At 48.7% G+C, this 26,959-nt stretch overlaps 2 protein-coding genes across 2 annotated transcripts; both read left to right on the forward strand.

Moving 5' to 3' along the window:
- Positions 1 to 1,290: 1,290 nt before the first annotated feature.
- LOC136366313 (fibulin-7-like) lies at positions 1,291 to 4,403 on the forward strand. Its single transcript, XM_066327299.1, has 8 exons — positions 1,291 to 1,359; positions 1,805 to 1,961; positions 2,129 to 2,299; positions 2,465 to 2,590; positions 2,748 to 2,870; positions 2,957 to 3,094; positions 3,184 to 3,322; positions 4,043 to 4,403. Exons 1-8 carry the CDS (start codon positions 1,291 to 1,293, stop codon positions 4,401 to 4,403), a joined length of 1,284 nt encoding a protein of 427 aa, XP_066183396.1.
- Positions 4,404 to 7,106: 2,703 nt separating this feature from the next.
- ZDHHC1 (zinc finger DHHC-type containing 1) lies at positions 7,107 to 23,946 on the forward strand. The gene is made up of 11 exons (XM_066327700.1): positions 7,107 to 7,225; positions 8,492 to 8,710; positions 8,894 to 9,069; positions 9,693 to 9,794; positions 10,622 to 10,746; positions 11,087 to 11,245; positions 14,631 to 14,740; positions 19,490 to 19,575; positions 20,197 to 20,290; positions 21,236 to 21,344; positions 21,771 to 23,946. Exons 2-11 carry the CDS (start codon positions 8,492 to 8,494, stop codon positions 22,046 to 22,048), a joined length of 1,458 nt encoding a protein of 485 aa, XP_066183797.1. The 5' UTR covers positions 7,107 to 7,225; the 3' UTR covers positions 22,049 to 23,946.
- Positions 23,947 to 26,959: the final 3,013 nt, after the last annotated feature.

A 26,959-nucleotide genomic window follows, 5' to 3' on the forward strand; every position in this document is an offset into this window, starting at 1 on the left:
GAGCTGGGCAGCGTGGTTACCGGGTGGGAGGATGTGAGAGCCGGGGGGCCGGCTGCGGGAGAGATGCTGGGCCCAGGGGGGCCGTGTCTCGGCAGGCACCTGGAGTTTAACAGGGGTCCTACAGCCCAGGCTGCTCAGGGAACTGAACAGCACCATGAGAGCTCTGTCCCAGCACAGGGCTCCCAGAACCCATGCCAGGTACTCCCCTGGCACAGGCCAGAGATGTGGCATCAGACATCCCTGCTCAGGAATTCTGAAATGCCACAGGCAGGAGGAGCTGGGAGCATCCTACACACCAGCTGTCAGGGCTGAGCTGGGTGTCAGCATAAACCCAGCTCTAAATGCTTCAGTTCCCTCAGCCCAAGTCTAAACCTGACCCTGGCCTGAATCCTGGCACTAATGCTAATGCCGACCCAAATTCTCATGCAAACCCTTCTGCTAATATGGATCTGAACCCTTGGCACTGATCTTAACACTAACATTATCCCTAACAAAACCCCCTAACTTTAGCCCTAACAATTACTTTAATGCTAATCAAAACATTAAACTTAATGCTACTTCCAAACCTAACACTAATGTTAACCTCAACTCTAATCCTAACCCCAACTCTAATCCTAACCCTAATCCTAACCTCATCCCTTGCCCTAATACTGACTCTAACATTAACCCCAACCCTTATGTTAATTCCGACCATAACACCAACTGCACCCAGCTCCAAGCTGCAGCAGCACCCTGGGATACCCCTCTGAACTCCAGCCAGGGCTGAGCTCACCCCAGCAAAGCTGTGCTGAGTCCAGTGAGTCTGCAGCATTCCTGGGCTATCCTTCCCAGTAGCCCCAGCCCCATCAGTGGGCAGAACCTCTGCACAGACCCTGAAGTCATCTTTTCTCCTAGGAGAATTTCCCAGGCTTAGCTAGTGCACGGGATTAGCCTCATCCTGCATCTTTGCATGCCGGGGAGCCCCAGAGCCAGGACTGGCCAGTGTTGAGCCCAGCACCACCAGTACCACCGTAAGTGCCGTGACAGCCACCGCCTGGCCCCGATATCTGCCGGCCCCAGGACATGAAAGGCCCCAAAGCCTCTGATGTGCAGAGAGGGAAAGGAACGGAAGGGAAGGGAGAGGCTAGAGCCAGTGCCAAGGGGAAACTTTCCTACAGCTCAGCCTCAGGCAAGAGAAAAACCAACAAACACATGGGCACGGGCTGCAGATAAATCCCAGCGAGCGCAGGAAGGCAGCTGTGAGCAGAAACGGACCGTCAACGTCTTGCCCCTGTTGTCAGCCCCGGCGTGATGCTCCTCATCCCACTGCCAGCCTGGCTGGCTCTGGGCATCCTGCAGCTGCCCCTTAGCAGCTCCCAGGTAAGGACCCGCATTCCCTCCCCTCCAGCCCCACAGCAGACTTCCCTCTATGGGCTGCTCAGCACCCACCTCTCACAACCCAGCATCCCAACACCAGCCCAGAGTGGGGGATATGGCACAGCCATAGCACCTGTGGAGTGGCCAGGGCCAGAGGGATGGTCATGGGGCTTCTCCCCTGCAGCAGTAGAATCATGTTAAATGCACTCAGGGCATGCAGCTTCTCTACAGCATCCAAGTGCCAGTGCAGGACCGGGAGGTGGGGACTGAGGCTGGTGCAGACACGGAGCCAGGGTTCGACTCCAACCAGGATGGGAAGGGGCTCTGTCCAGGGCAAGACATCCAAACCAACACCAAAGAGGCTGTCTGCTTGGAAGGGTCCTCCCAGGCTCTGGCGGGGTGGCAGGGGAATCCAGCAGGTGATTGGGATGTCCCCATGGTCCCCCAGGAATGCCTGAACTGGCAGCAGGTGCTCAGCGTGGTGCGGCAGATGCAGAAGCTGCTGGTGGCACAGGAGGCTGCCCACCTGCAGGGCACACGTGGGCTCCGGCACCAGCTTTCCATCCTCCAGAGCCGCCTCCAGAAACCAGCCACCAAACGCAATGGTAATCCTGGCTGGTCACCACCATGGGTGACATCCCCATGGGGCCCTGGGGATCTGATCCCCAGACCCACAAAAACAGCCTGGACAAGGGACTCCCATCTCCTTGTCAGGCTGGGGCTGTCTCCAAGCTGGTGATATCCATCTCCACCCATGTCTGTCTGTCCACAGAGATCTGTCCACAGCTGGCAGTGCCCCTGAATGGACGGATGCTGGGCCGGAGCCTGCGGGTGGGCCACGAGGTTCACTTTGTCTGCGACGCTGGCTTCCGGCTGGTGGGCTCGGAGACACGCGCCTGCCGGCACAACCGCACGTGGAGTGGCACCCAGCCCTTCTGCAGAAGTGAAGTGGAGCAGGGCTAGGGTGTCATGGGCTCTGCCCTTCTGACAGGCTCCTCTGTCACCCTGAGCTGTGGGGTTCCTTTGCTCTGCCCAGAGGCTGCGGCATGGGCACCAGGGTTGGGCAAGGATGCACCTCAGCTGATGCTCATGAACTCCTTCTCCCTAGGTATTGATGACTGCTCCAGTAACCCATGTGCCAACAGCGGGACCTGCGTGGATGGCAACCAGAGCTACACGTGCCTCTGCCCCCCAGGCTGGTCAGGGCCCAGCTGCCAGAGCCCCATCTACTCCTGTAGGTGCCTGGGTTTGGGCTGCGGAGGATGGGGATTCTCATGGGGACAGTACCTGGCCATGCTGCTCCTGTCTCCCCTTTCCCTGGCAGCCCCCTGGAACCTTGACCCCCACCATCTCCCCTTGCCCCAGCATGTGACACCTGCTGTCCCCTGCAGACTGGGTGACACTGAGCAACACCTCCTTCAGCCGCCAGCCCCGCTGTGCCGAGGGCCGCTCAGGCTCCCGGCGCTGCAGCTGTGACACCGGCTTCCAGCTGCAGCCTGGTGGCGTGTGCCAAGGTAAAAGGAGGGTGAAAATGACGGAGGGAGAGAACCAAGGCTTGTGGCAATGGGACCTCTGGCCATTCCCACTTTGTCCACCCTAGATGTGGATGAATGCCAGCTCTACCAGTCAAGCCCCCAGACGCAGATTTGCCTCCATGACTGCCTCAACCTCCCTGGCACCTATCGCTGCCTCTGCCCCCCTGGATATCTGCTCCATGCTGACCGCAACGCCTGTGAGGGTAGGAACCCAGGGTGCAGGGCAGGGAGCCTGCCATAGGAAGAGGGGTGCAGTGGGGACAGTCCCACTCACCCCATGTCACCACCACAGATGTGAATGAGTGCACTGGGAAGCAGCACAACTGCAGCCAGGGTGACCTCTGCATCAACACCTTCGGGGGCCACCGCTGTGTACGCCCCAAGTGTCCCCCGCCACGCCACAACACCAGCTATGTCAAGACTTCTGCCTTGTGAGTACCATACTGTGCGTGGCTTGGGTTGTGTCATGCCCTGTCCCAGGGTGATGGGTCCTACTGTGTGCTGGGGCTGTATTGTGTCACCCAGGGGCAGTAGAGTGCCAGCCAGCTCTGGTAGCAAATTGCCACATGGGGCACTCAGGTGTGCTTGGCATGCTCTCTGATGGCCTTGGGATGCTGAGGGTACAGGTGGGAGCACCCCAATACATGGTGGCTTTGTCCAGGATACCGGCCCCTCTCAGAGCCCCAGTCTGGGGGGGTAATTATGCTGATTTTCTTCTGCTACACATCCATGAGGTGCTATCAGCTGCCTTCCAGCAGTCTCAGCCATCCCACTTTTGAGATTGAACTGCTTTGTGCCACCAAATAGAGGAGCATCCCTGATCCTGACAGCTTCCTCTTCAGAAGGCACCTCCATCCCTGGCCTTCAGCTGGGACTGTGGCACCCCCCCAGTCCCAGCCTCAGAGTGTCACCTAGAGCTGTGTCCCTGCAAGCCATGGCATTTGCCTGGCAGGAACAGGGATGAGGCAGAGATCCAATGATGGACACACTTGGATGTGGCTGTCTTGGATTGCTCTGCTACAGGATTGACAGCAAGGCTGGAGCTGCTTCCTGAGGCACAGGAAGCACACTGGGCTTGTGTGCAAGGATGAGGGCAGCTCCCTGAGAGCCAAACCACGGCCCTGAGCAGTGGCATCCTTCTCTCCTGGCAGCCAGTGTGAGAGGAACCCCTGCCCCATGGACAGCCGAGCCTGCCACCTGGCTGCCAGCTCCATCTCCTTCCACTACCTGCCCCTCCAAGCCAACCGTACCGTGCCCCGTGTCCTCTTCAAGATGTCCACCACCCGCTTCGTGGGTGACAGCCTGCGCTTCGCCATCACGGGTGGACGGGGCCAGGGCGTCTTCGCCGTGCGCCGCTCCGACCGGCAGACGGGAGAGCTGCTGCTCACCAGCCCCGTGGCAGGGCCGGCCACGCTGGAGGTGGAGCTGGAGATGAGCGAGTTCTCCCACAAAGTCCTCCTGGGCAAGCACATCTTCAAGGTCACGGTCTTTGTGTCCTCATATGTGTTTTGATTCCCTTTGGAGGCAAGTGTGGGGCTGTGCCAGGGCCTGTCCAATGGAGCAGGTTCAGCTCAATGGTCCCAGTATTTGTCCCATTGGAGATATCCTTCTCCCATAATGCTTTCTCATAGCCACCACAGCAAAAACTGTGTCCTTATAGGAAACACCCCATGGCTAGTGGAAGGACCAGCCTGGGGATGCCTGCCTCTGCCAGCCCCTTTCCTCTCTGCCCAGGTGGCACATGGAAGGGAAAGACGGAGTGAGCCAACAGCATTCGGCATGCAAATTCAGCTCCTTGTATCTTGTAATGTCTAATAAAAGAAAAGTGGCTGTAGGAAGGATGTCCTTGCTCCATGTTTTTTCCTTATGGGACAAGGCTCCTGGGGACAGCTGGTGGCTGTGCTAATGGCAGGGTCACCTTGCAGAGCTGGAGTGCCAATAGAGCTACCAAGCCCATCCAGGGTCATGCAGTGTCCATATACCTTCCAGCACCGCTGCTCCTGGGGCCATGCTGAAGAGTCCCCCAGCATAAAAATGGGAGATGAGCTTAACAGAGAATCGCAGAATGGTTTGGGCTGGAAGGGATCATGTTGTGCCAACTCCGCTGTCATGGGCAGGCACAACTTCCAACATGCTGCCCTGAACATCCTACACAGCCAAGACTGTCCTTACCTGCCTTGGCAGTGCCTGGAAAGCACAGCAGGGCTCCCTGGCACTGGTGAGCAGGGGATGATGACAGGGGCTGTGCCTTCCTTGTGTCCAGGAGACTTCTCTCTGCAACAGCTCTGACAGGAGCCAAGCACATGGCTGGTCAAATCTGTAGCTCCCCAGCTCGCCAAGCACTTGAGCTGTCCCCCTGTGCCCACGTTAACAAGGGGGTGCAGCGCCCCACACTCCCTGGGCACCCCTGTCACGGCCAGCATGGCCAGACCCCTGCGCAGAGAGAGCAGCTGGGGGTTGAAAAGGTGACGAGGGCCTTTGGGGACAGCGAGCAAAGGACACGCCGCCTCCGGGACGCCCTTCACTCGGCACAGAGAACCCTTCTTAGGTGAGTGTCCGGCCAGGGCTCCTCGCACAAAGCAGCCGCTGTGCACAGACCGCGGGCGGCCCATAAAGAGCTCCTTATTCCCCGCCGTCGGCACGGCCGCCGGAGCCGGGCTGCCCGGGGCTGCTCCGCTGGACGGGGCGGAGAAACCTCCCCAGGGCCGGCAGAGGTGCGGGCTGGGCTGCGGGGCCGGAGGGGCAGCGTCACCAAAATCCGCAGCTGGCCCCTGCCGCCTGCGGCGACGGGCTGGGATGAAAAGTAGGGAATTACGGGGTAAATATTTATCCCTGCACATGAGGTCCCCCAGCCAAAATGGACATCACAAACAGGGTTTTGCACAGTTTTTTTTCTACCCTTGAAACTTCCAGGTACAACTGGGCTGGTCACTAACACCTGCATCATTGACTGCTAAGGACTATAAAAAGTTTGCAAAGTTCACTACAAGAAGGACATAAAGGTGTTGTAGAAGTCCAGAGATGGGCAGTGGAGCTGGGGAAGGTCTGAAGCACTAGTGAGGGAGCTGGGAGGGCTCAGCCTGGAGAAAAGGAGGCTCAGAGGGGACTTTATCACTCAACAACTCCCTGACAGGAGGGTGAGGCCGGGGAGCTCGGTTCTTCTCTCAGGTAACAAATGATAGGACAAGAGGAAATGGCCTCAAGTTGTGCCAGTAGAAGTTTAAATTAGATATGAGGGAAAAATTCTTCATGAAAAAGGGGACCAGATGCTGAGACAGGCTGCCCAGGGAGTGGTGAAATCATCATCCCTGGAACTGTTCATATGGTGTGTGTATGTGGTACCTGGGGACGTGGTTTAGTGGTGAACACGGCAGTGCTGGGTTAGTGGTCGGACTCGATGATCTTTTCCTACCTTACTGCTTCTATGATTCTATTTTCCCAGTGTTCTTGCTGCTTGTCTGGTGATGTCCTGAATGAAACTCTTGCAGCACCAAACCTGTCAGACTTCAGGAAGCATTTGGACAATGCTCTCAGACACATGGTATGATTTTTGGGGTAGTCCTGGGCAGGGTCAGGAGTTGGACTTGATGTTCCTTGTGGATCCCTTCCAGCTCAGGTTAATCTAAGACTCCACGATCCAGGCATCCCTGAAATCTGTCTTTCTGGAATTACTAATGCCAGACAATGCTAGGAGGGTTTCAGATCCATCAAAGGCCATGTCATCCTGGTCCCCGAGGGATATCCTTTATCCTTCATTGATAAGGCAATCCTTAGTTCCCTGTCTTTTACCTTGTTTTACTTAAGCACAAACCACTGCAAATCCTCCAGAAAAATTCCAAAATCCCCAGTAAAATTCTGCAACTTAATCGCTTTATATATATACATATATTAACAAAAGTACTACATTTTCGTGCCATAAAGCCTGGTCGATATAATAGGGAATGGAATTTTCCAGGAGTGGGATGGCTTTACCTCACAACCAGCCCCCTCCGCTGGCTCACTGGGCATCTCCAGCCCCATCTGTATGGAGTGTGACCCCTTGAAAGGCTGGGGAGTGTCGTAGGGAGGATTTCCCCGGGTGTGAGAGGATCCCACACAGCGGCTGGTGTAGGACGAAGCCTCGCTCCTTCCTCGCGTACCTCGGCGGAACGATCGCGCCCGGCGCCTTTTGCCCCCTGCGCGCCGCCGTAGCCGTTGCCATGGCGACGGGCCCAGCGGCCCGGGGCCCGCGGAGGCGCCGGGAGCTGCTGTGGAGGCCTCAGCCAGGGGCCCCGCGCCCTGCCTGGGCATGAGGCGGGGCCGGGGCCGCTGTCAGCCGCTTCTGCGGGGAGAAGGTGAGGGGTGGCAGGTGGTGGAGTGCGGGAGGGGTCTACGCGGCTGTCTCCAGAGTGGCTGCCCGGCCTCTGGTGTTTGCCCTTGCGTCCCGGTGCTTCACTCTCTGTCTACACTGATAGTAACTTCATGCTTTGATTTTTATATTCAGTGTTTTCTGGAAGTGGATGTAAAGGCGTGCCGGGCATACCCACTACGGGTTTGTAAGAGGTAGCTCAAAGTGACGCACAAGCAAGTTTTCAACAGCCTAATGAGAAAAGGATTACATGATTGGTAATGATTTCTCATCAGTGATGAGCCAGTTGCCATGCAGCAACTTGAATGATGAATTCAGGCAGATACTGCTAATTCAAAGGGTGTAGTTAGGAATTTTTATTCTAGGCAACTTGTTGATAAGACTATGCTGATGAACATAAATTATATTCTCTGCTCTTCTTACCCACTCCTTTACAGTTGACCCAAAAAGACATTTCCAGCCCTTCACCAAGGACTGAATACTGCTAATTCAAAGGGTGTAGTTAGGAATTTTTATTCTAGGCAACTTGTTGATAAGACTATGCTGATGAACATAAATTATATTCTCTGCTCTTCTTACCCACTCCTTTACAGTTGACCCAAAAAGACATTTCCAGCCCTTCACCAAGGACTGAAGGGCTGTTGGCATTCCAGGGTTGGAATTGTCCTGCTCACTCTTTCAGCATGTTGCTGTGCTTGCTCTCTTCCAGCCCTGTGGAATTGTTCTAGCACTGGAACCATTATCAAAATTACTGCAAGTGAGACAGAGCCCTCCTCCTTTTCTTTCATCACTCTCCTGTGCATGTTAATCAGACTAATTGAAGTTGTTTGTCATGTTAGATGTTAATTTCACATCCTCTTTAGTTACAAAGGAAGGGTGAGAGTGGTGCAGAAGTATCTTGAGGCAGCTCAGGTCCAGCAGAGCTCCTTTGTGCTGGTTTTGTGATGCTGGCCCTGATCTACTGCCTGGTTTGCTCTCTCTGCTATCTCAAGTTTTCTATGAAGCAGAGCAGCCTAACTCTCTTTTGTTAGAAACTTTCCTGTCCCTGTGGCAAGTGAAAAACAGCCTCTAATAGTCCACCACAAACTGAGAAAAGGAGAAATTGCTTCTGAGCTCCAAGCTGTTTCTCTTCACATGTGTCATCATTTTAGTCTCTTAACTTTGTCCGCCTTGGAGCATCTCTCCAGCACCAGGGCTCAGTCACAGCACTTTTGTATCACATCTTTTTGTTTCCCATTTTTGTTTTCTGCAGATGAATATCTGCAATAAACCTCATAATAAGATAGTTCCAGAGGATTTGGGTGAAGCTGTCCCTGAAGTGAAGACCCAGCGGGCTCGAAGAAATGGCTGGAGCTGGCCTCTGCACCTGTTCCAGGTCATTGCCTGGCTGCTGTTCCTCTTCTTTGCGCTGGTTGGCTTTGGAATCCTGGTTCCTCTCCTGCCCCGCCACTGGCTGCCCGCTGGGTACATCGTATCCTTGGATGGAGAGGAGAACATGGGCTGGTACAAGCTATCACTGGGGGGTTTAACTGCATTTGTTACGTAGCACAGAAGGCTTGGGAGAAAAGCACCTGAGCCAGAGTATTTCTCTTCTATGTGGGATTTGTGTATTAAGGATTAAAAGATGTGTTAAATCCTTAACTGTGTACTTCAGTGTCCAGGAGTGTGTTTTATTTACCATTTAGTTGTCCATCTTACTGCAGTTTCCATTGATCCTGCAGATGCAAACGTGAGAGAAAAGAACTATCTGGGGCCTCTGGCCACCTTCAACCGTAACCAACATGCACATGTCATTGAGAACCATCACTGCTATGTCTGTGATGTAGATGTGTAAGTATCTTTTCTTTCTACTGCTCTGTCTTCTTCACCGTTGCATTTCACCATTAGTTCTTAAAGTCAGACTATAAGATTTGAAATTGAGTCCCTGAGCTGCTATGGTGCAAGTTAAGCTTCATCTTGTGGCAGGGTTCAGGTGGTTGGGTAGGGGCTCCCTGTCAAACGTGCACAGGGTTCTGTGTTTTATTTCATTGCTCATGTTGTGTGGAGAAGGCTGTAGTGTGCCGTGTTCCCTGGGTGTTGGTGTTTTACCTAACAGTGTGTAACTTGTGTGTGTGTATGTGTGCTTGTCTCTGGCTGGATGCTGGCCAGTTGCAGGAAATGCTTGAAGGGCAGGCATTAAGATCAAGCTCTATAGTACTGCTGAAGGGATTCAAATAAGAATTCAACAGTCTCCAAATTAAAAATCATGCAGTGCATTGAAAGGTGGATTTTGTAGTGTTTGGAGCTGTGGTCCACCAGGGACAGATAAGTTTGGGAAATAAATTACTCCTGATGCTGAAGGTTTACTCACTACTACCAGGATCTCTGCTGCTGTATCCCCCCGTGTCTGAGTCATTGAAAAGTCGTAGTAATGAGCTGGTGGTGCCATGCTAATGCCACCCTTTCTTTGGCAGGAGTGCCAAGTCAAAGCACTGTGGAACTTGCAACAAGTGTGTGTGTGGCTTTGATCATCACTGCAAATGGCTCAACAACTGTGTGGGCGAGAGGAATTACTGGTAAGAGCTTGGCATTGTGACAGAAGCACAGCACTGCATCAATGATGTGTCTCTTTCTCTTTCCAAGGTTCTCCTGTAACTCAGTCCAGTCTGTATTTAGCCATTCAGAACCACTTTTCTTTTAGCCCCTGGCTGAACAGAATCAGTCATGAGAAAACTAGATGAAAAATACAAGCATAATCATGACATTCAAATAATGAGGGATAAAATTCCTAAACTTACAATGTTGTAGCTGAACATCTGTAAGTAAAACCAGAGAACATAGAGTTATTATTTGTTATTAAGAAAAGCTTACAGGATGTTAATTGGGTGTCCTTAGTGCATCTGAAAGCTAGAGTAGGAATGGAACCGTCATGGTGCTGTTTCAGTCTGAAACAACTTGCATCCAGATCACGTGCTTTCCCTACAAGACTTGCCAGTTGGCAGGAGTCACAGCAGCATATAGGGACCTCTAATCCATCCCAGGTTAGAGATAAGAATAAGGAGACTGTCACTGATGCTTCTCAGTTTACTTTCCTGCTCTTAAACCCTGTGGAAAGCAAAGTGGTATTGTTGCTGGGTGCCATGTTACACTGCCATGTTCAGATTTTGTGCAGGGAGCTCTTTGTCTGTCCGAGATATACTTGACTGTTTTGTAACCATGGTTGCACTAAAGGGTCACAGTTTAGTCCCTCAGAGTAACAAATAAAAAGTTAAGTATCTATCGTAAGTGCAAGGAAGCATGACAGTAATTTGAGATAGCTGTCTCTATCTCTATTAAAGGCTAGGATATTGAATTGTATGTGTGATGTTATTGAAGCCACTGAGACCTCTCCCTTTCCTGGCAGGCTCTTTTTGAATAGTGTGCTGTCTGCCATCCTGGGCCTGGGGCTTCTGCTGCTCATCGCTTCCTACGTCTTTGTGGAGTTCTTTGTCGACCCCACGGTGCTTCGCTCTGACCAGCACTTTGATGGTACAGCAGTGCTCCACATGAGCATCCTGGGAATCAGCCAGCTTGTCTTGATGGGGGTTTGGATTCTGTGAGCTCTTCCACTGAGGAAAAACTCCATTCCTTACCATTTCAATTTTATATTTCTGTTAGAGTATCTCTGCTCAGCTGAATGGAATGTCTTTCCATCCAGCTGAGCAGAGCTAATGCTCTTCCTAAAAACCTTGCAGGCACCAGATTTCTTAGCCTCCAGTGCACAATGGGTCTGCAGCTACTTTTGAGTTAACAGGATTTCCAGCTGTAAAGTTTATTTAGAGATAATTCACACCTGGACAATCTACTTACCTCCAACTCTGTTTTACAGCTCTGAGGAACCACATGGACCGCTGGTTTGTGTTTCTTCCTGCATCTCCTGTTGAGACCCAGGCACCTGCCATTTTGGTGACAGCTGGGATTTTTATTCTTCTGAGCCTGGTGACCATGATCCTGCTGGGCCACCTCTTGACCTTTCACATCTATCTCTGTAGGTATTTTGTTCCTGTTATCTACACCCCATTTCATTTTTGCTTATCTTCTATTCATCCTGCATTCACTGTTTGTTCATCTGTGTCACTAATATACATCCATTGTGCAAGATTGCCATTGAAGACGTACAAAATGGGGATTTAACATTCTATTTCTGAGCTCCCCCCTGCACCATGTAGGCTTATCAGTGCATGTGTAATGTGGGGCTTGTGCTGGCACCCTGCAGCCATGTTTAAGCTATGTTATCTTGAAACTGAGAGCACTTGGGAGGGTATTGGAGAGGCCAAGTGGGATGAACTGGTCAATCCCAGCTTGGTGCCAGCAATGGCAAATTCAGATTGACTCCTCATATGGCCTTTGTGAGTCTCCTCACTGTGCTCCCCAGTACTTCTGCTGTGTGAGAGAGCCTGTTTTTTTCCCTTACCCCAGAGAAATGGATGTATGGAGCTACATTTCTGATTGAAGCACTGCCGTCCAGGATAAGGCCCCTTTATGGAAATTGTACCATATTGATACAAGAAGATTTGTGGAATTCAGAGGAAGAGGCTTTCAGAAAGGCTTCTCTTTAGAACTGCTTGTTGCTCTGTCAAGAAAGGATATTTATATTTATTTATGTAGAGATGGGCATCAAAAACTTTTTTTCAGCCATCATTTAAAATTAAGCCAATGCTTTTTGGCTGCTGATGAAAGTCATGATAGGGAGAGATCTTACATCTGCAGTAGTTGGTGGTGCCAGAAGTAGGACCGAAGGGATGTGGTGGAAGAGAAGTGAGGACAGCAGTTACAGAGGATCCTTGGATGGATTTTCAGGTTCTCAGTTAACAGACCTGCAGATGCCAACACAAACTAGGTCAGCGCAAACCAGCGCAGCTCCAGAAGCAAAACAGTTGCACTGCTGAAGTGTAGTGTTTGATAGGTGAATGTTGTCCAGCTGGCGGGGACAGGGCACTCAGTGAGGACACTGACCATCGTTTTCTTCTAGAGCCTCTTTGAGCTTGACTGAAATTTGGGCAGATGCAATTTTACTTCCTTGGCAGAATTGACAGTTGGCTTTTCTGTGTTAATGGCACGGCCTGGAGATTTTAAAGGTTGATCTAACACTTTTTAAAGACAAAAAGCATAACAAAGCTACAGAAAGGTTTTTTCTGAATGAAAAATAATTACTATTTAGTCCGGAGTGGTATTTATCCTGTCCTTGTGTGCAGCTTCCACAAGAGGGCGCTCCCTGCCTGAGATAATGACCTGCTTTATCTGTCAGACAGAAACCTCTGTGTGCCACTAGTTGTGCTCTAGGCTTGGGGGAAATTTTGCTGCTCTTTTCTTGGGGTGATTTTTTTTCTTTTTCAGAATAAATTTCGAGCCAAATTAACTTCTATTTTGGCCAAATTTTAAATCTTTATTTTTCATCTTACATGGAAACAGAATTATTGCTAATGTTTTTAACATTTTATTACGTTATAGTCCGCTGCCCTAATGAAATTGTTCCCAGCTGTACAGAATGTAGTGTGTAAGCCCTTGCTTTAAAGGAAGGGTGTCACCACACTGAAGCCTTTATTGTGTGAGTATGCATTGCACTTACCACTGCATTTGCACTTACTGCTGCGTTTCAGGGAGACAGACAAAGTATGTCTGAATTTAAACTCCTCTTATTTCATACCTGTAATTGTCAATAGTCTCCTCTGAATGTCTTAAGGTAGACAGTGTTGTAATGAACTGTCTTCCCTCTTTTGAGACTAGAAATACACTTTACCAATCCCTGTGTAATTACTGTTGGTCAGTATTTCTTCCTATACCTTCTTGATTTTTAGTAATTAAATTACAGAAATTAAAGAGCACCCATGTGAGTGGTACTGCCCTTAGGCTTCCATTAAAAAATGGCGTAAATCAGGTATGACTATTAAAATTTAGTATCTAGTTTTGTTAGGAGCACAGTAAAAATTTCAGTTACTCTCCAGATTTTAATTACTCACTATGATCACTCAAAGAAAGTAGGTTATTCTCAAAAAAGTAGGTCCATGTATTCAAAATTACTAGTCTTGATTCAGACTCAGTTCTAAAGGCAATTGGTGAAGCATGGCACTTCAAAGCTTGGAGGGAGGATATTTTTTCTTCAATACCAAGAAACTTATAGCAGAATAGAAAGAAAAAAATAGTAGGGAATATAAAAGCATGTAGGGTTGTTCACAGACTGATTGTAGTTTGCATGTTATGTGCTGCAGTGTTATCTGGCAAAAAATGCAGTATTTTAACTAAATAGCTCTATTAAAATATTTTAAAAATTATACTGTAAGTATTCAGAAACCAATAAAATCCAAATTAAGAATGGCTAATAGGCCTTTGCTTATGGAGTAACATTCTGTTTTTCAAAGAAAGCAAAGGGTGCCATTCTAGGAGCACTTGCCAGCACCCTGCACTATTTCTGTTAAGTAATCACTTGGCTGCAGACTCACATTCATCTCTATGTTCTCTCTTCTTGCCCAAATGGATCCTGAATTTTTATTTTTTCATAAGGTGATTGCTTTAGCAGAAGGGCACCTCTCCTTTGCCCTCCCCCACTTCTCTGTGAAGTTGTCCTGTGTTCAGGGCATGGTTTTGAGAGGTAAGATATCAGTGATATAAAAGTCTTCAGGCAGAGGGAGGGTTTTAGTCCAGATTATCCTAGTCATCTGCTTAACTGCTGTGCTTCTTTGAAAAAGAGGAATAGCTACCAGGCTGTGCACTAAAACCCTTCAGCATCCATTTCTGGGATTTATTTTCTAAAAATTCTTAAGGTCATTATGGGAAGAATGTCTGCATTTAGGACTCTTTTGGGTCTCATGAAGAAACCAAGTTGCTCATAAATATGACATGTTTTTGGTCATTCAGGGAAACAGATATGTTTGCATGGGGTCCTGGAGAGCTCACAAAGTCAGGGACATCTGGGCACATCTGTCTGGCACAAGGCAAGCTGTGCATTTGATGCTCACTGGTTTGCACATTAAATGTCTAAATCACTACAGGACACAGTGACCTGCTCAATTTCTTCTCTCCATTTAGCACCACAAACTCTCTGATGGCTCACCAAGCTGTTTGTACAGTACAGATCTTACCCTTGTTGGGCATGAGTAATGGATTTGCCCTGAAATGAACTGAACAAATTACTACAGTATAGAAAGCTGTACCATTCTAGGACACTTTAGAATAGCAGGACTATAAGAAAGCGTTGTGATGGTGGCAATAATGGATACAGTAGGATGTACAGTGCACAGGTACTTTTGGCTTAGATTATCAGTCTCTTCATGTTTATAGTTACTATTTGATTGTATAGTTATCCATCATGTTTGTGTAAGTGCAGTCAGGGAGGGGCCTTTCCTGTGCTGACAGGTCTCTTTCTTCCCTTTCAGTGTGGCACAAGCTGACTACGTATGAGTACATCCTGCAGCAGCGTCCCCAGCAGCCAGACATGGCAGACAAGAAACAGGAGTCTTGTTCCTCCCAAGTGAGACCCAGTCAGGTACTCATCCTACTCATCCTCAGTCCATTTCCCAAAAACAGCCTCACTTGTTTGCTTTGTAAACTTTGCTTCGCTTTCTTGAGCTCTGTATTTTAAAGGCAGTTGCTAGAGATAAGACTCCAAAGGTACTTTGATGGAGTTGAGTAGGATGTGAAAAAGTGCAGGGCCTGTAATTCCATGAACACTTTAGGTATAAGCAAGTACTGCTTTCAAAGGAATCAATCCCACCCACTCTCTTCCTCCACTTCTTTTGGGCCCTGCACTATCTTGTCTCTTCTGCCAGCACAGCTGTTCATTAGGACAGGGTGGGGGAACTCATCTGAGTAACAATAAACGTTATTAAAAAAATAGTTGAGCTGGCCCAACTCCCTCCCATTTGGTTCACCAAGCAGTCACATAAATGCCTGGCTCAGCACGAATGAGGGTGACTGAAGAGTGGGAAGAATCCTTTCCCTGAAAAGGACAGGACCATCTGTTTGGGTCGCACTGCACCTCTTGGGGACTTGGTGTCGTGACTTCAAATGAGACAGGCTCTAAGGCTGGAGAAACTGGGGCTCATCACTGAGCAGCTAATAATACCAGTAGTTTAACCATCTTGAAAGTGAAAAGAACACTAGTTTTTCAGAAATGACCCAGATAACTGCTTTTCTTTAAAATGAGTCTGTATAATGGTAAGGGTCCTTGTTATTACCATGATGTTGATCTACATCTCTGTAAAAAGAGTTCTACAAGCTCTTAAATGCTGCTAGACTCTGCAGAGGTAGATGATGTATCAGGCTCTGAATTGAGAGGTTCAGTGTAATTTATTTTGCTACAAGGCAAATTATTGGATTAACTCAAATTTTGACTGGACACATTCTGTACTAACTTTAGCAGGGGTTTGAGCTAGGCACTTCCAGAAATTCTTCCCAGTCTAAATTATTCTGTGATTCTTGATCATGTATTACTTTTCATTTTATACAAGTAAATTATCTACTATGCAAACAGTTTTGTATTTCATAAGAAATTAATTAAATACAAGGTTCATCCAAGTATTCTCTGTAGAGATACTGCGTTGTCTCTGGATTCATCCATAGTTCTTCCCTATCAATGCAAAGGGGAAAGTGATCTCACTCAGTTTTGTATAATATGAAGTCCCTAGCTTTTCATATATGTTTTTTTACTGTTTTGGAGAAGTTGAACCTTCAGTTTAAACAGAGGTTTCTATAACAACAAAAATATTTGGCACTTTGTTTCACAGAGCTTTGCTTACTATGAAAGTTAAAATAATAATAAAGTATTAGCTCTAATTAAGTTTCTGAATTTTAATTGATATTGAAAAGGTATTTGTACAGGGGTGGACTTCATGTGTGTGTGCACATTTAGGATGTTGGCATTCAGTGATGTTCTCCTGTCTTCACTGGTTCTTACCTAGATATGTGTTGTGAATATGGTTAATTTGAAGCTGCAAGCCTGGAAGGAGCAGGGTGAAAAGGAGTTTGATGTTTCAGGACTGCAATTAGGACCTTGGGGAACAAGAAAGACTGGATGATGCCCAGTAACATTGTTAAGAAAAATGTTAACCCACCAGATTTTCCTTGTTTCTTACATAGCAACCAGAGATAAACACAAACAAATAGATTGGAGTAGGAGGACACCAAGTGACTTGCCTTTTGTAAGCTGTGTTGAATACAGCCTTCTTTAGCTTGAACACTGCAACCCTTTGTAATTGATCCAACATGTTGTAAGCATAAAATGGAAATCATCCTCTTCCCACTTTTGTCTGAACTGTTCATTCATTTTAGGGACTAAGAAGAAACATGCATTTCCCCTTTAAGGCTTGTTTTTGAGCCTTATTCAAGCTTGGGTGTTGGTTTTGGCTTCAGTTTTCCATATTGGTTTGTGGTTAAGTCTTCAGCTGTGTTCAGGTTAAAGGATTCTTGTTCAGGATAAAGGATTCTTATGTACTTGTAGGATCCACAAAGTAAGAGCCCTAATTTTGCACATTTAAATGGTTCAGGTGTCACAAAGAAATGCAAAATGGTTGGAGACATTGACCCTTTCCTTCTATTACCATACCTAAAGCAGGATGTGCAAGTAACCATTTTTTCTGTAGTCATTTGCAGTCCAAAGAAATATAAACTAAACCAAACCCTATGCTTTAATGCATAATTGCATTCATGCCAGGGAGCTGGCTTTCATATGAGGCCAGCTGGGGATTGATTCTTCTCACATTCCTAAAGCTTTAAACTTGCTTTGGAAACTGATTCAGGTTGGTGGGGTTTGATTTTAAATACTAAACACAGATTTTACTCAGTTTCCCTTCCATTTTCAGTATTATTTTTTTCTTCCTATTTGATGTAAGATGAACTTAGCCTTCACTCAGCCTCAACTTGTAACAGACCCACTTTCCTTGGGACAAGAACTTATTTTCTTGTTCAATTCTGCTTGCCCTCCAGGCAGGCAGCACGTCAGGGCACTTCCTGACACTGAAGTGGTTGATAAGGGCAGCTGCAGTGGACAAGGGAGCTGAATCCATCCTGGGCTGCTAAACCATGGACCTTGAGGTGGTCACAACTGGAATTTTGTGAACATGGCCAGGATTTGCATGGGGGCAGAACTTGGGCAGTCTGTCAGTCCAGCTTTCAGCAGGAGCAGCAGCTGAATCCTGACAACCCAGCTGCAAAGGGTGGCTTGTGTTGCTGCAGTGGGAGGATTCTGACTCTCCTGCTGAATGCCTGGGAGCAGAGAGAGGCTTGGACTCTGTGCTGTGGCTGTAGCTTGTGTGTCACACTGTGAGAGAACATTGTATTTTCTACTGATTGAGTCTCATTTGTTTTTGTAGTCAGCTCTAATGCTTTACTTTCATTTATGTGACTGCTTTGGTTCTACATTATTTATAGAAGGCTGAAATTAACAAAATGGATTTAAAGAGGCTCTTTCATTCCGTGCTTGGAAAGAAATTGTCCGTGTTATTCTCAAGATGAATCATTTATTAAGCTCCCTTGAAATGCCAGTCCTGCAGTCCTGTTTATGTGCTGTGGACATTGAGTCCTGATTGTTTTCAGATTTCTGTGCAGTGGGATGTCTCTGCTGCAGCTCATTTCAGCTTCACTCTGAAAAGATCTGCATCTCCTGCCTGCACACTCACAGTGACACAAGACTGTGTCTGGTTTCCTTCCCTCGTGACTCAGGTGCATGAGGCCTGAATGTAAATCTGGATTGTAAATGTCCCAAGGAGCTTTGAGGAGACATTTGTGCACACTTTGTGTTCAGCTGGTGATGAGTGATGATCTGACTTGAGTTGCAAGTTCCTACTGAAATACATGTAGTAATTTTCTGCAGATTATTAATCTTGCACTTGGATAAACTTTTAAATCAGAAGGTCGTGTTTTTGATTGCTAAACCAATTCCCTTCAGATGTTACGTTGCCACCTGTAAAACCGCTGAAATGATTATTTTTTACTCTTTTTATTTGTCTTTCCTTTTTATTCCTAACATCTGAAATGATTTCTTGGCTGCCACTGAATGTGCAGCTCCATGGATTCTTTTCTAGTTCAGAGATTGATGCTTTGTATATAAAGTTTACACTGCTTGCCCCACATGCTTCACTTTCCATCTTTACCTCTCGCAATATTGATTTTTTGTGCTACTTTACCACCCTGTAATTCAATATTGCAAAGATCTTCCGCAGCTCTTTGCGGCTGGCTTTCATTTTTAATGCCTTACATCAGGGAGTGTCATCACCAGGCTTCTCACTGCTCTGCTCCTTTGTTGATTGTTTATGAATTTGTTGAATTGCAGAGGCCCTGGATCTCTCAGGAACCCATTTGTAGCCTGTCCAACTTTGACTTCATTTTCTCAAATTTGCTGATCAGGCTGTTCAGAAAAATAGGTCTTCATGGGCTTGTTTTAGTTATTTTTGAAGCTAATGCCTGTCACATTTTAAATCCTTCCATCTTAACCTAAAAGTTACTTTAAAATATCTTTGTAGTCATTGCATAGTGAAATACTTAGGAAGAAGTTCTCTTGATGATTATCCAAGTTTAAGAGCAGCTGATATGTGGTGTCAAGGTTCTTCTGAGCATGGTTTATCCTTTTCTGATAACAGGCCCTCATCCCTTGTTACTCTGACCATCTTAACTGGGTGCTTTTGAGGGAGGACTGGGGTCCTTTCCTGTAATGCAGCACTTGGATTTAGGAGGCTTATTCTTATGATGTTTCTGAAAACACGCAATTTTCAAGTTCAGCTGTCATTACTGTGAGCTCTTCCACCCCCGAGGCAAATAAGCAACATATCACACTAATTTTTAAAAATCAGCAGGTCTTAGCCATACAGGGTCACACAAGAAATAGAAAACATTTTATGCTTTTTATGTATATATCATGCTTCCATCTTTCTCACCTCCATTTCGCATTTAAAAGACATGTTTTGCATTCACTGCAGAGCTCCTCAGATTGAACTGTGTAACTAATGGAAGCTTTAAGTGGTATTTTGAATGTGGTCCCAAGAAATGACTAAGCTGATCTCTGTAAGTGTGATTTGGTTTTGAGTCACATGAAATACTGGCTGGACTAAACTAATTAATCAAAGACTCCTAATTGTGCCAATCTTGGTTTTCCATCTTCTTAAGCAGCAGTTTCCTGCTGTGCTACCTGTAAGGACAAAAGATGTCTGGCATGAGGAGAAAGAGTACATTTGTAATGAAAATCCCTCTTCTCCCCTCTGTGTTCATATTAGTCTGAAAATGTTGGTGTTTTTTTTTCCAGGAAGCAGACTTATTGTCAGGTAATCCTGGCTGCAGAGACCCTGGAATTCAAGTAGAGGAAGTCTCAACAGAAACTTCAGGAAAAAGGTGAGAGAAGTCGAGGATAAGATTCTCCTAGCAGCATGTCTGGTGAATGGGAACTTGCTATCAAGGTCACTGATGGGCCCTAAGACAAAAGTACTTAGAAAGATAGGGAGCACCAGTGTTTTGAGCAAAGCATGAAGAAATATTTGAGTTTCAGGAGGGTAAATACCTGCAGGAATACTTGCCTTCTGTCTCCTGGGAAAATATCATTCCTAGAATACTCTCTTTAGGCTATTTTATATGAAAATGGTTTCTATTAATTGTTTTATATTAAAATTACTTTAAGGCTGGCTGATTTGTCCTGTAACTCCTCTGTTGAGCTTAGTATAGTTACATGTGGAGAAATGACTTGCAACAGTTGCAAGTTTATAACACAGGCAAGCACTCCTGGGAAAACAGGATCCTTGCCTCTTAATTAGTCCTTTCCTGTTAACTTGCGTCCCTGGGGATTTCCTTGTTATTTTACACAATTGTGCAGGAAAAGTTCCCCTGCAGTTTTGCTGGGAATGCTGCGTAAGGCAGAGGAGGCTGTGATCAGCTTGGCTCTGTACATGCAGACAAAGAGGGCATCAGACTTAAGTGCTGTCTTAGGGAATCACCTTTGTGTGTCTGCTGTGTTTTTAGCTTTCCAAAGCTCGATGTCCATAACCAAGAAGGTGACTCCAAGCAGAGCTCAGCCCCTGAGTCCCCATCTCTTCACTCTGTGGCCCCTTCTCAGGTAAGGAGGATTTGCCACACACCCAACCTGCCGCTAGCAACCCACCCAGGTGCTCAGGCATGCCCACTCTGGAGCAGGCTGTGCTTACCCCCTGCTCACAGACTCTGCCTCCCCTCAGTGTGTGTGTGCAGGTGTGCCCTGCAGTCACCAAATCCAGGTGATGTTCTCCTGTCTCTGCTCACAGGCATGATCAGAGCTATCCTACAGTCCCCTCATAAGCTCACAGCTGTGACACAGCTCTAATCCAATGCCTTGCTGCCCCAGTGCAGTGACTCTTGACTATATTGCTTTGTTGATATAAGAAGCTCTGCATGTTTCTGTAGAGCAAAATCCAACAGTTTAAGTGTTCAAATATAGCACCTGCCCAGGGAAAGATGGTATCTGTGGATATGGAGCTTGAGTGTATGGAACTAATCTCCAAAGTCTTAGACTGGGGTCCTGATATTCATGTATCTGCATCCAGGTGCTCTCTCCTCTTGCTCAAATGGCAGGTGGTGGTGCTTTTCCTCTTCTCTCCAAGCTTATTAATAAGTCTTGCCATATAGATGGTAAGAAAATTTTGTTTTCATCTGTACTGTATTTGGGACAAGGACTGTTTCTTTCTAGGGACAGCCTGTGCTGTGTGAGTTTTGGTCCCCTCTTCTAGTTTGGCTTTACAAATGCAAGTGACAAGTGTCTTGTACAACCCCCAGCTCTATGAGATAACAGCTTAAAGGTACCTCCGCAGAGAGAGTCACTGAATGCAGATAATGTGGATGTGTTTTCATGAAATGCTTGTTCTCTATTAGTGCTTCATAGTAGCTCAAATATTCTAAATATTCTTGGACTTATACCTAGTGCTCGTTATTCAAAGTAGGAAGAATTAAAAAGAAGTAACAAGTAAAAAAATTGTCTCCTTACTTTGGGCTGGTGAAGTGACTTCTCTTGGGCCACTTGCTTTCACAGCAACAGAAGAAAAGAAGAAAGAGAATGCAGAAAGCTTCTTCCTCAGCAATGGACAGTGGATCTAAAGCACATGCTACACCTCCACCCTCATTCCCAGATCTCCCATCAGGTGAGAGTGCACCAGTCAGCTTCTCTGCTGAATCTTGCATAAATATATGTATGATTTGCTTTAACACTAGTGGATCAGCCATAGCAGAGTTCCTGGGCTTGTTAATGTCTTTTTGGGGCTGAGAGATCTCTCCCTTAAGGTTTCTTCTCCCTTTATTTCCATCTGCAGAGTTTCCAGCCACAGCTCCTGTCACCTCACCTTCCTGCAGCCTTCACCTCTTAGTGCCAGCTTTTCCTCTGAGAGCTGCTGTGTCCCCCAGCAGCATGGGCCTCATCCAGGCAGCAGGACCTCCAGCTGACTATCACTCAGAGTCTGCTGAGTCCATGGATGAGATTCCTGTGGCTCAGACTTGCCTTGGGAGCCCAGTCCTTCAAGGGCCTTCTAAAAATAACTCAGGCAACTCTCAACATTATCCCTTGTCCACAGACAATCCCAGAGGAGTCAGGAAGAAGAATCTGTATTCTCAGCACAAGGTCAAAAAAAGAAGCTGCCAGCAGGACAGACATGTGCAACGAGACCTGGAACTTTTTTCTAAGATTCCTGCTGTGTTTGTAAGTAAGAGCAGTGGAGAACCTCTTGTCCCTCAGCCCCAGCCCGGTGAGAGCACATCCGAGCCTGACCACAGAAAATGCACCAGCAAGCAGCATGTGGGCACACATGATCCATGCTCAAAGGACATAAGGACAAGCACCACAGCGGCCTAGGGATCATCCTTCCAAAGCCATGGCCTTTGGGAGCAGCGTTAGTGCTGTGCAGAGGCCTACAGATTCACCCCTCACTGTGCATGTGCTGTCAGGCTCCAGTGGGACATTTGTCATCCTCAGCCAAGAGGATGCAAGAGGCAGCAAGGTGACAAACCTGAGGTAGTCTTGTTGCTCAAGAGAGCTCAAGTGTTTTCCCCAGGAAAGGGCCAACCCCTCTTGGCCCTCTACACGCTGGTACTGCAGTAACTTCCCAGCAGAGTGTATGGGGCTGCAGCTCTGCCATTCCCTGTGCCCTGAAAGCTGTATTTCCATCTGCCTACACCCTGTCAGTCTTTGGATCATGCTCAGGGGCTTCAGCAGGTGGTCAGGGAGTAACCTCAGGATTGCCCCATCCCTATACCGCTTTCCACTGTGCACCCTCAAGCCAAGTCCTCCACCAGTGTGTTCTCTGTGAGGCAGCATGGTTTGACCTGCTCCCCCTTCCCAGCAGCCTGGGGTGCCCCACGCTGCAGTATCTCATCAGAAGTTTTGGGATACAGAAGGCCCTGAAACCTTTCCAATTCCTGGGCTGCCAGATTTGTATTAGTCCACAGCCAAGTCTGGGGTGTGTGTAGTGCAGAAAGGTCCCACAGCAGACAGTGAGGCACATGGCCAGTACCTCAAGCCACAGCACCCTGTGCTGGGGGTGAGCTGCAGAGAGCTGTCTGGGCTGCCATCCTACAGCACCTGTGCTCTCCCTGCCCTCCTGATGTCCCCAGCCAGTATACCCTGTTCCAAATTGCTGTCTGAGTGTGACGCTGGGCTTCCAGCAAGCCAAGATCCGCTTAGCAGCCAGCTGACCTCAGAGCCCAGACAGCAGCTACACACACATCTCCATGGGCTTTGCCACCAGTGTGGCCATGTCTGACAAGATTTGGCACAGCCTTGAGGAGCAGCACTGGCATGGCTGGATGCACATTTCCAGACACATCCCCAGCACAGCACACCGCTGGTGCTGTGAAAAAACAGGTGCACCAGCAAAGAAAAGGAAGCCAGGGGAGTCTTCATCACCCTTCCAAATATTTTGATGTGTGGAAGGCACAACTGACCTTTCTCCAGCCCACGGTGGGTGCAGGTTAGGGAAGGAGAGGACAAAGCATGGTGCTGTGAGGGTCAAGCTAAGCTGTTCTCCTCTTGTCTAGCTCAGTCTGCAAGCATTCCTTGGAACTGGGTCAGAGCAGGACAGGGGATCTGGGGATGAAGACTCTTTGGCCACAGTCAACACAGGACAGGCAGGGTGGACTCCCAGCCTTGATGGGAGAGACTAGCCTGAGAGAAAGACCTGGAGGTGTTTTAAAGGGCTGCCTTACCACTCTTCTCTTCTCTTGTTTTTTTTTCTCCTGAAATAACTGGGATGAGGAGCTTTGACTCTTTATCAAATTACACAACCTGGTGATCAGTAAAAGTGAAGTCTTATGTTGCTGTTGAAGTCATTTTGTCTCAGTTTGCAGGAAGGGCTGGCCTGTGGTCACACTCCTGTCTGCTGTAGCCAGTGGTGCTTGCTGGCAGTGTGACCCTGTGGAAAAGCAGGTGAGTGTGGGCCAGAAGATATGGCACTGGGTGTCTACAGAGTCCAGGGCATTGCTCACCAATGGGTCCCCAGTTAGATAAAGTCCTTGCTGTTGTTTCTCATGTCAGTTGTCATCCAAAGAAATTACATCCTGCAGCAATGCTGGGCTCATGGTTTTCCATGGCCAGCTGTCCCTCCATCAGAGAGCATTGGTAATTCCTCTTCAGCAGGTGCCCCTGAGCAGACCTTGTGTGTTTTCTTACTCTGTCCAGCCAGAATCAGGCCTGAAATCAAGTATGGAGCTCTTCAGTAGCTCTGGCCACAATAAAGTTTTCTATATTCTTTGCTATATAGTTTCCTCCTTTCTTTTGCAGCAATTCCTGGCTCTGCCCCATTGATGACCCCCAGGCCGTTTGGTTGACTTCTCCCTGAGCCTCTGGAGTCCCAGAAGTGCTCAGCACTGTAACCAGTGTGGGGGTGACAGCAGTCCCCTCTCCACAGGGCCTTTTGGGTGTTAGATGGGAGTGTCTTTCCTGAGGGTAGGGATCAGACCACCTTCTCCCTGTGGAATCCAGCCTGGTTTTTGTGCAGGGTGAGCACCAGAGGGAGGAGGCCCAGCCAGCTCTGCACTGTGCTGCAGAAAGGCTGCTGTGCTCTTTAGGCTGAGGGGAACTGGGTTTCATGGGTGATCAGATGTCCAGAGACATCCTTTTGCTGCCTTCAGCTGGAACATTTGCTCCGCTCTGCTGAATAACTCAAGGCTGCCAAACATGCAAGGCTGTGTCCGTGCATTGGAGCAGCTGAGTGCTGAGCCAAGAGCCAGGCTCTAGCAGGACAGGTTCCCAGCACTGCCAGTGTTGGACCCAGATCTCCTAAACCTCAGGGGCAGCAGGAGGATTGTGTGTGGGTGATTGAAGTTGGCTGGGGTTTATGTTTTTGCCACAACCACATCCAAGGAACACTCAGGAGTGAAAATGGTGAAGCTGAGATAGTTTTATCTCCTGGACTCTCCTTCCCGACCTTGCTTTTGTCCTCTTGGGCCTTTAATGTTGATATGCTGCAGGTTCAAGTGCCAGTGGCATTTCTGCTGCTCTTCATGAGGAATGTCCATAGCAGACCTGTAAGCAAAAGGAACAAGTCACATTGGGGTGCTGCTGCAGAGCCTAGCGTGTGGGCAGAGCAGTCCTGGGCTCAGCACCAGAGGGTTGCAATGACCACAAGCTGCAGCCCAAGACCATTGGAGAGCTGGGTTGAGGTCCTGACAGCAGGAGTCCTGATGCCCTCAGCTCCCCATCACTGCAGACACACTGAGGTCTGACATCCTCAAGCACCTTCTTCAGCACTAAATAAAAGGGTTTTGCCAGGGTATGAACTTTCCCATCAGCTGGAGGCTGTGCCCTGGACCAGCTGTTTCCACCACAAGACACTGTAGCTTTCTATTAGGAAGAAGCAATGGTTTGCAGGATGACGGCGTTCCACAGTCCTCTGGAATCATGCCACAGTCCCTGGCCATTGTCTGGCAGCTGTGCCAGGCCCCGCAGTGCCTGCTCCAAGCCTCTGCCTTGGCATGGGATGCACGTCGTGCTTACTTTCATCTTTGAGCCTGGCTCAAGTTTCTTTGTTTCCTCTTTGAAGTCAAGGGGACCATCCTTTGGGAAATGGTTTTGTAGAAGTCTGTTCCTGCTCTGCTTTCGACACGTCCTGAGAGCATCTCAATGAGCTGCCTTGAGTTGCAGGGTGGGGGAAAAGAAGTTCCTGCCAGAGGATGGAGTTTTCCCCCCGTTCCTGTGCCCGGTGCCGTGCGTGGCATGACTGCAGCTCGTGCTCGGTGGCACACCCGGCACGGACACAGCGCGCCCCGGTCCCCGATCGCGCCGCTCAGCAGCCGCAGCTAAACCCCGCTAATGCCTTGTGGACGCGCTGTTGCTGGGGTGACCGTGTACATATTGCACAACCTCCGAAACACTTCCCTCTGTTTTGTAGCAACTCGCGCTAGAGAAGCGGCGTTCCCGCATAACCTCATCCCACCCCAGACACGGCCGAGCCAGAGAATCATTCCTGAAAGGGGATGAGTCCCGGGAGGCTGCGGTGCCCAGCCTCGGGGGAAGCGAGGGGCAAAGAGGATGAGGATGAGCACAGAGGCTGCTCAGAGGTTCTGCTTGTGCCCTCGTGCGAGCTCTGACCTGCACCCTTAAGCAGTCACAACACTCCGAACTCTGTGAGGGTGGGAGAGGGACACAGTCCCAGCAGGAACGAGCCCGGCAGCCGAAGCTGCACCTCGGCGATGCAGCTGTGTGTGAGCCTCGGCGTGTCTGGGGTGAGCGCTGGAGTATTCGGCTCATTCTGTCCCTGGGGCAGGAGACAGCCTGGGAACATCCTGACCTTGATTAGAAGGGAAAGGCCCCCGGCGAGCTGAGCACGGAGCCGTGTGCATGCTCCTCCACCACATCACAGGACCTGTGCAACCTCCCTCTCAACTCCTGCCCGTCCCATGGGCTGCGGACCAAGTCACAGCCTCCTCCCGGGCTTCCTTTTCCGGGCTGCATGAGGAGCAGCGGGAGCCGGCCAAGGACCATGCTCCATCCCAACAGGGCTGTCATGGTGACAACAAACGCACAACAAACCCCAGCCCTTAGGAACCGAAACCTGACCTGCTCAACCGACCCCGTGGACAACTCACCAGCCGTGGCTCAGCGCCCCCCTTACCCGGCTCTCCCCGTGTGCCATTGCTTGGCTCCTTGGGCTCTGCAGCCCCAGGAGCAGCGGGAGCTCCTACAGAAGAGCCGCCGACCTGAACAACTCCTCCTCCACCTGCTGCCGGCTCGGAGCAGGCTCCCACGCTGCCCACCGCCGCCAGTTCCTCCTGGATGCTCCAGCTGACATTACCTGGCTCCTGTCTGGAGCAGGAAGCAGAGCCAGACACCTGCTTTGGTGGGGAGCTGCAGGGCAAGCTAAGGATAAGGCTGTACCTTGGATAAGGCTGTACATTCATCAAGATTTAACCACCCTCCTCTGGGTGGCAATAGTTATTCCCTTGTCCTTAAACCAGAGAGTTTATAGTACGTCCCCACCTTCTTGCAGGTGGGACAACACCTCTGAGTCCTTCTGACCTGCACAGAGGCGTGTTTAAATTCCCACTTCACAGCCAGGCACTGTCACATCTGACCCTCTGCACTTTGGAACCTGCATTCATATTGTATGAGGAGCAGGAAGAAAGTGTGATCAGGAGAGTCCTCCCAGGCTCTCTGGCCATGTCTGAGCTCTACCAGCACAAACTAGAGAGAGGAAAAACACTTCTTGGAGAGATCTGCCTGGACTGTGGCATCAGATGAGCCTCCACACTTGTCCTTCCCACTCTGGAC

This window comes from Sylvia atricapilla, chromosome 12, assembly GCF_009819655.1.
Source record: "Sylvia atricapilla isolate bSylAtr1 chromosome 12, bSylAtr1.pri, whole genome shotgun sequence".
Taxonomy (NCBI): Eukaryota; Metazoa; Chordata; class Aves; order Passeriformes; family Sylviidae; genus Sylvia; species Sylvia atricapilla.

Bases quoted from the DNA above. Each gene is read 5' to 3' on its own strand.
- ZDHHC1 (XM_066327700.1), top strand. From the start codon at position 8,492: ATGAATATCTGCAATAAACCTCATAATAAGATAGTTCCAGAGGATTTG. The intron at 9,070-9,692 runs GTAAGTATCTTT...TTTCTTTGGCAG, and splicing joins TATGTCTGTGATGTAGATGT to GAGTGCCAAGTCAAAGCACT. The intron at 14,741-19,489 runs GTACTCATCCTA...TTTTTTTTCCAG, and splicing joins CCCAAGTGAGACCCAGTCAG to GAAGCAGACTTATTGTCAGG.
- LOC136366313 (XM_066327299.1), top strand. From the start codon at position 1,291: ATGCTCCTCATCCCACTGCCAGCCTGGCTGGCTCTGGGCATCCTGCAG. The intron at 1,962-2,128 runs GTAATCCTGGCT...GTCTGTCCACAG, and splicing joins ACCAGCCACCAAACGCAATG to AGATCTGTCCACAGCTGGCA. The intron at 2,591-2,747 runs GTAGGTGCCTGG...TGTCCCCTGCAG, and splicing joins CCAGAGCCCCATCTACTCCT to ACTGGGTGACACTGAGCAAC.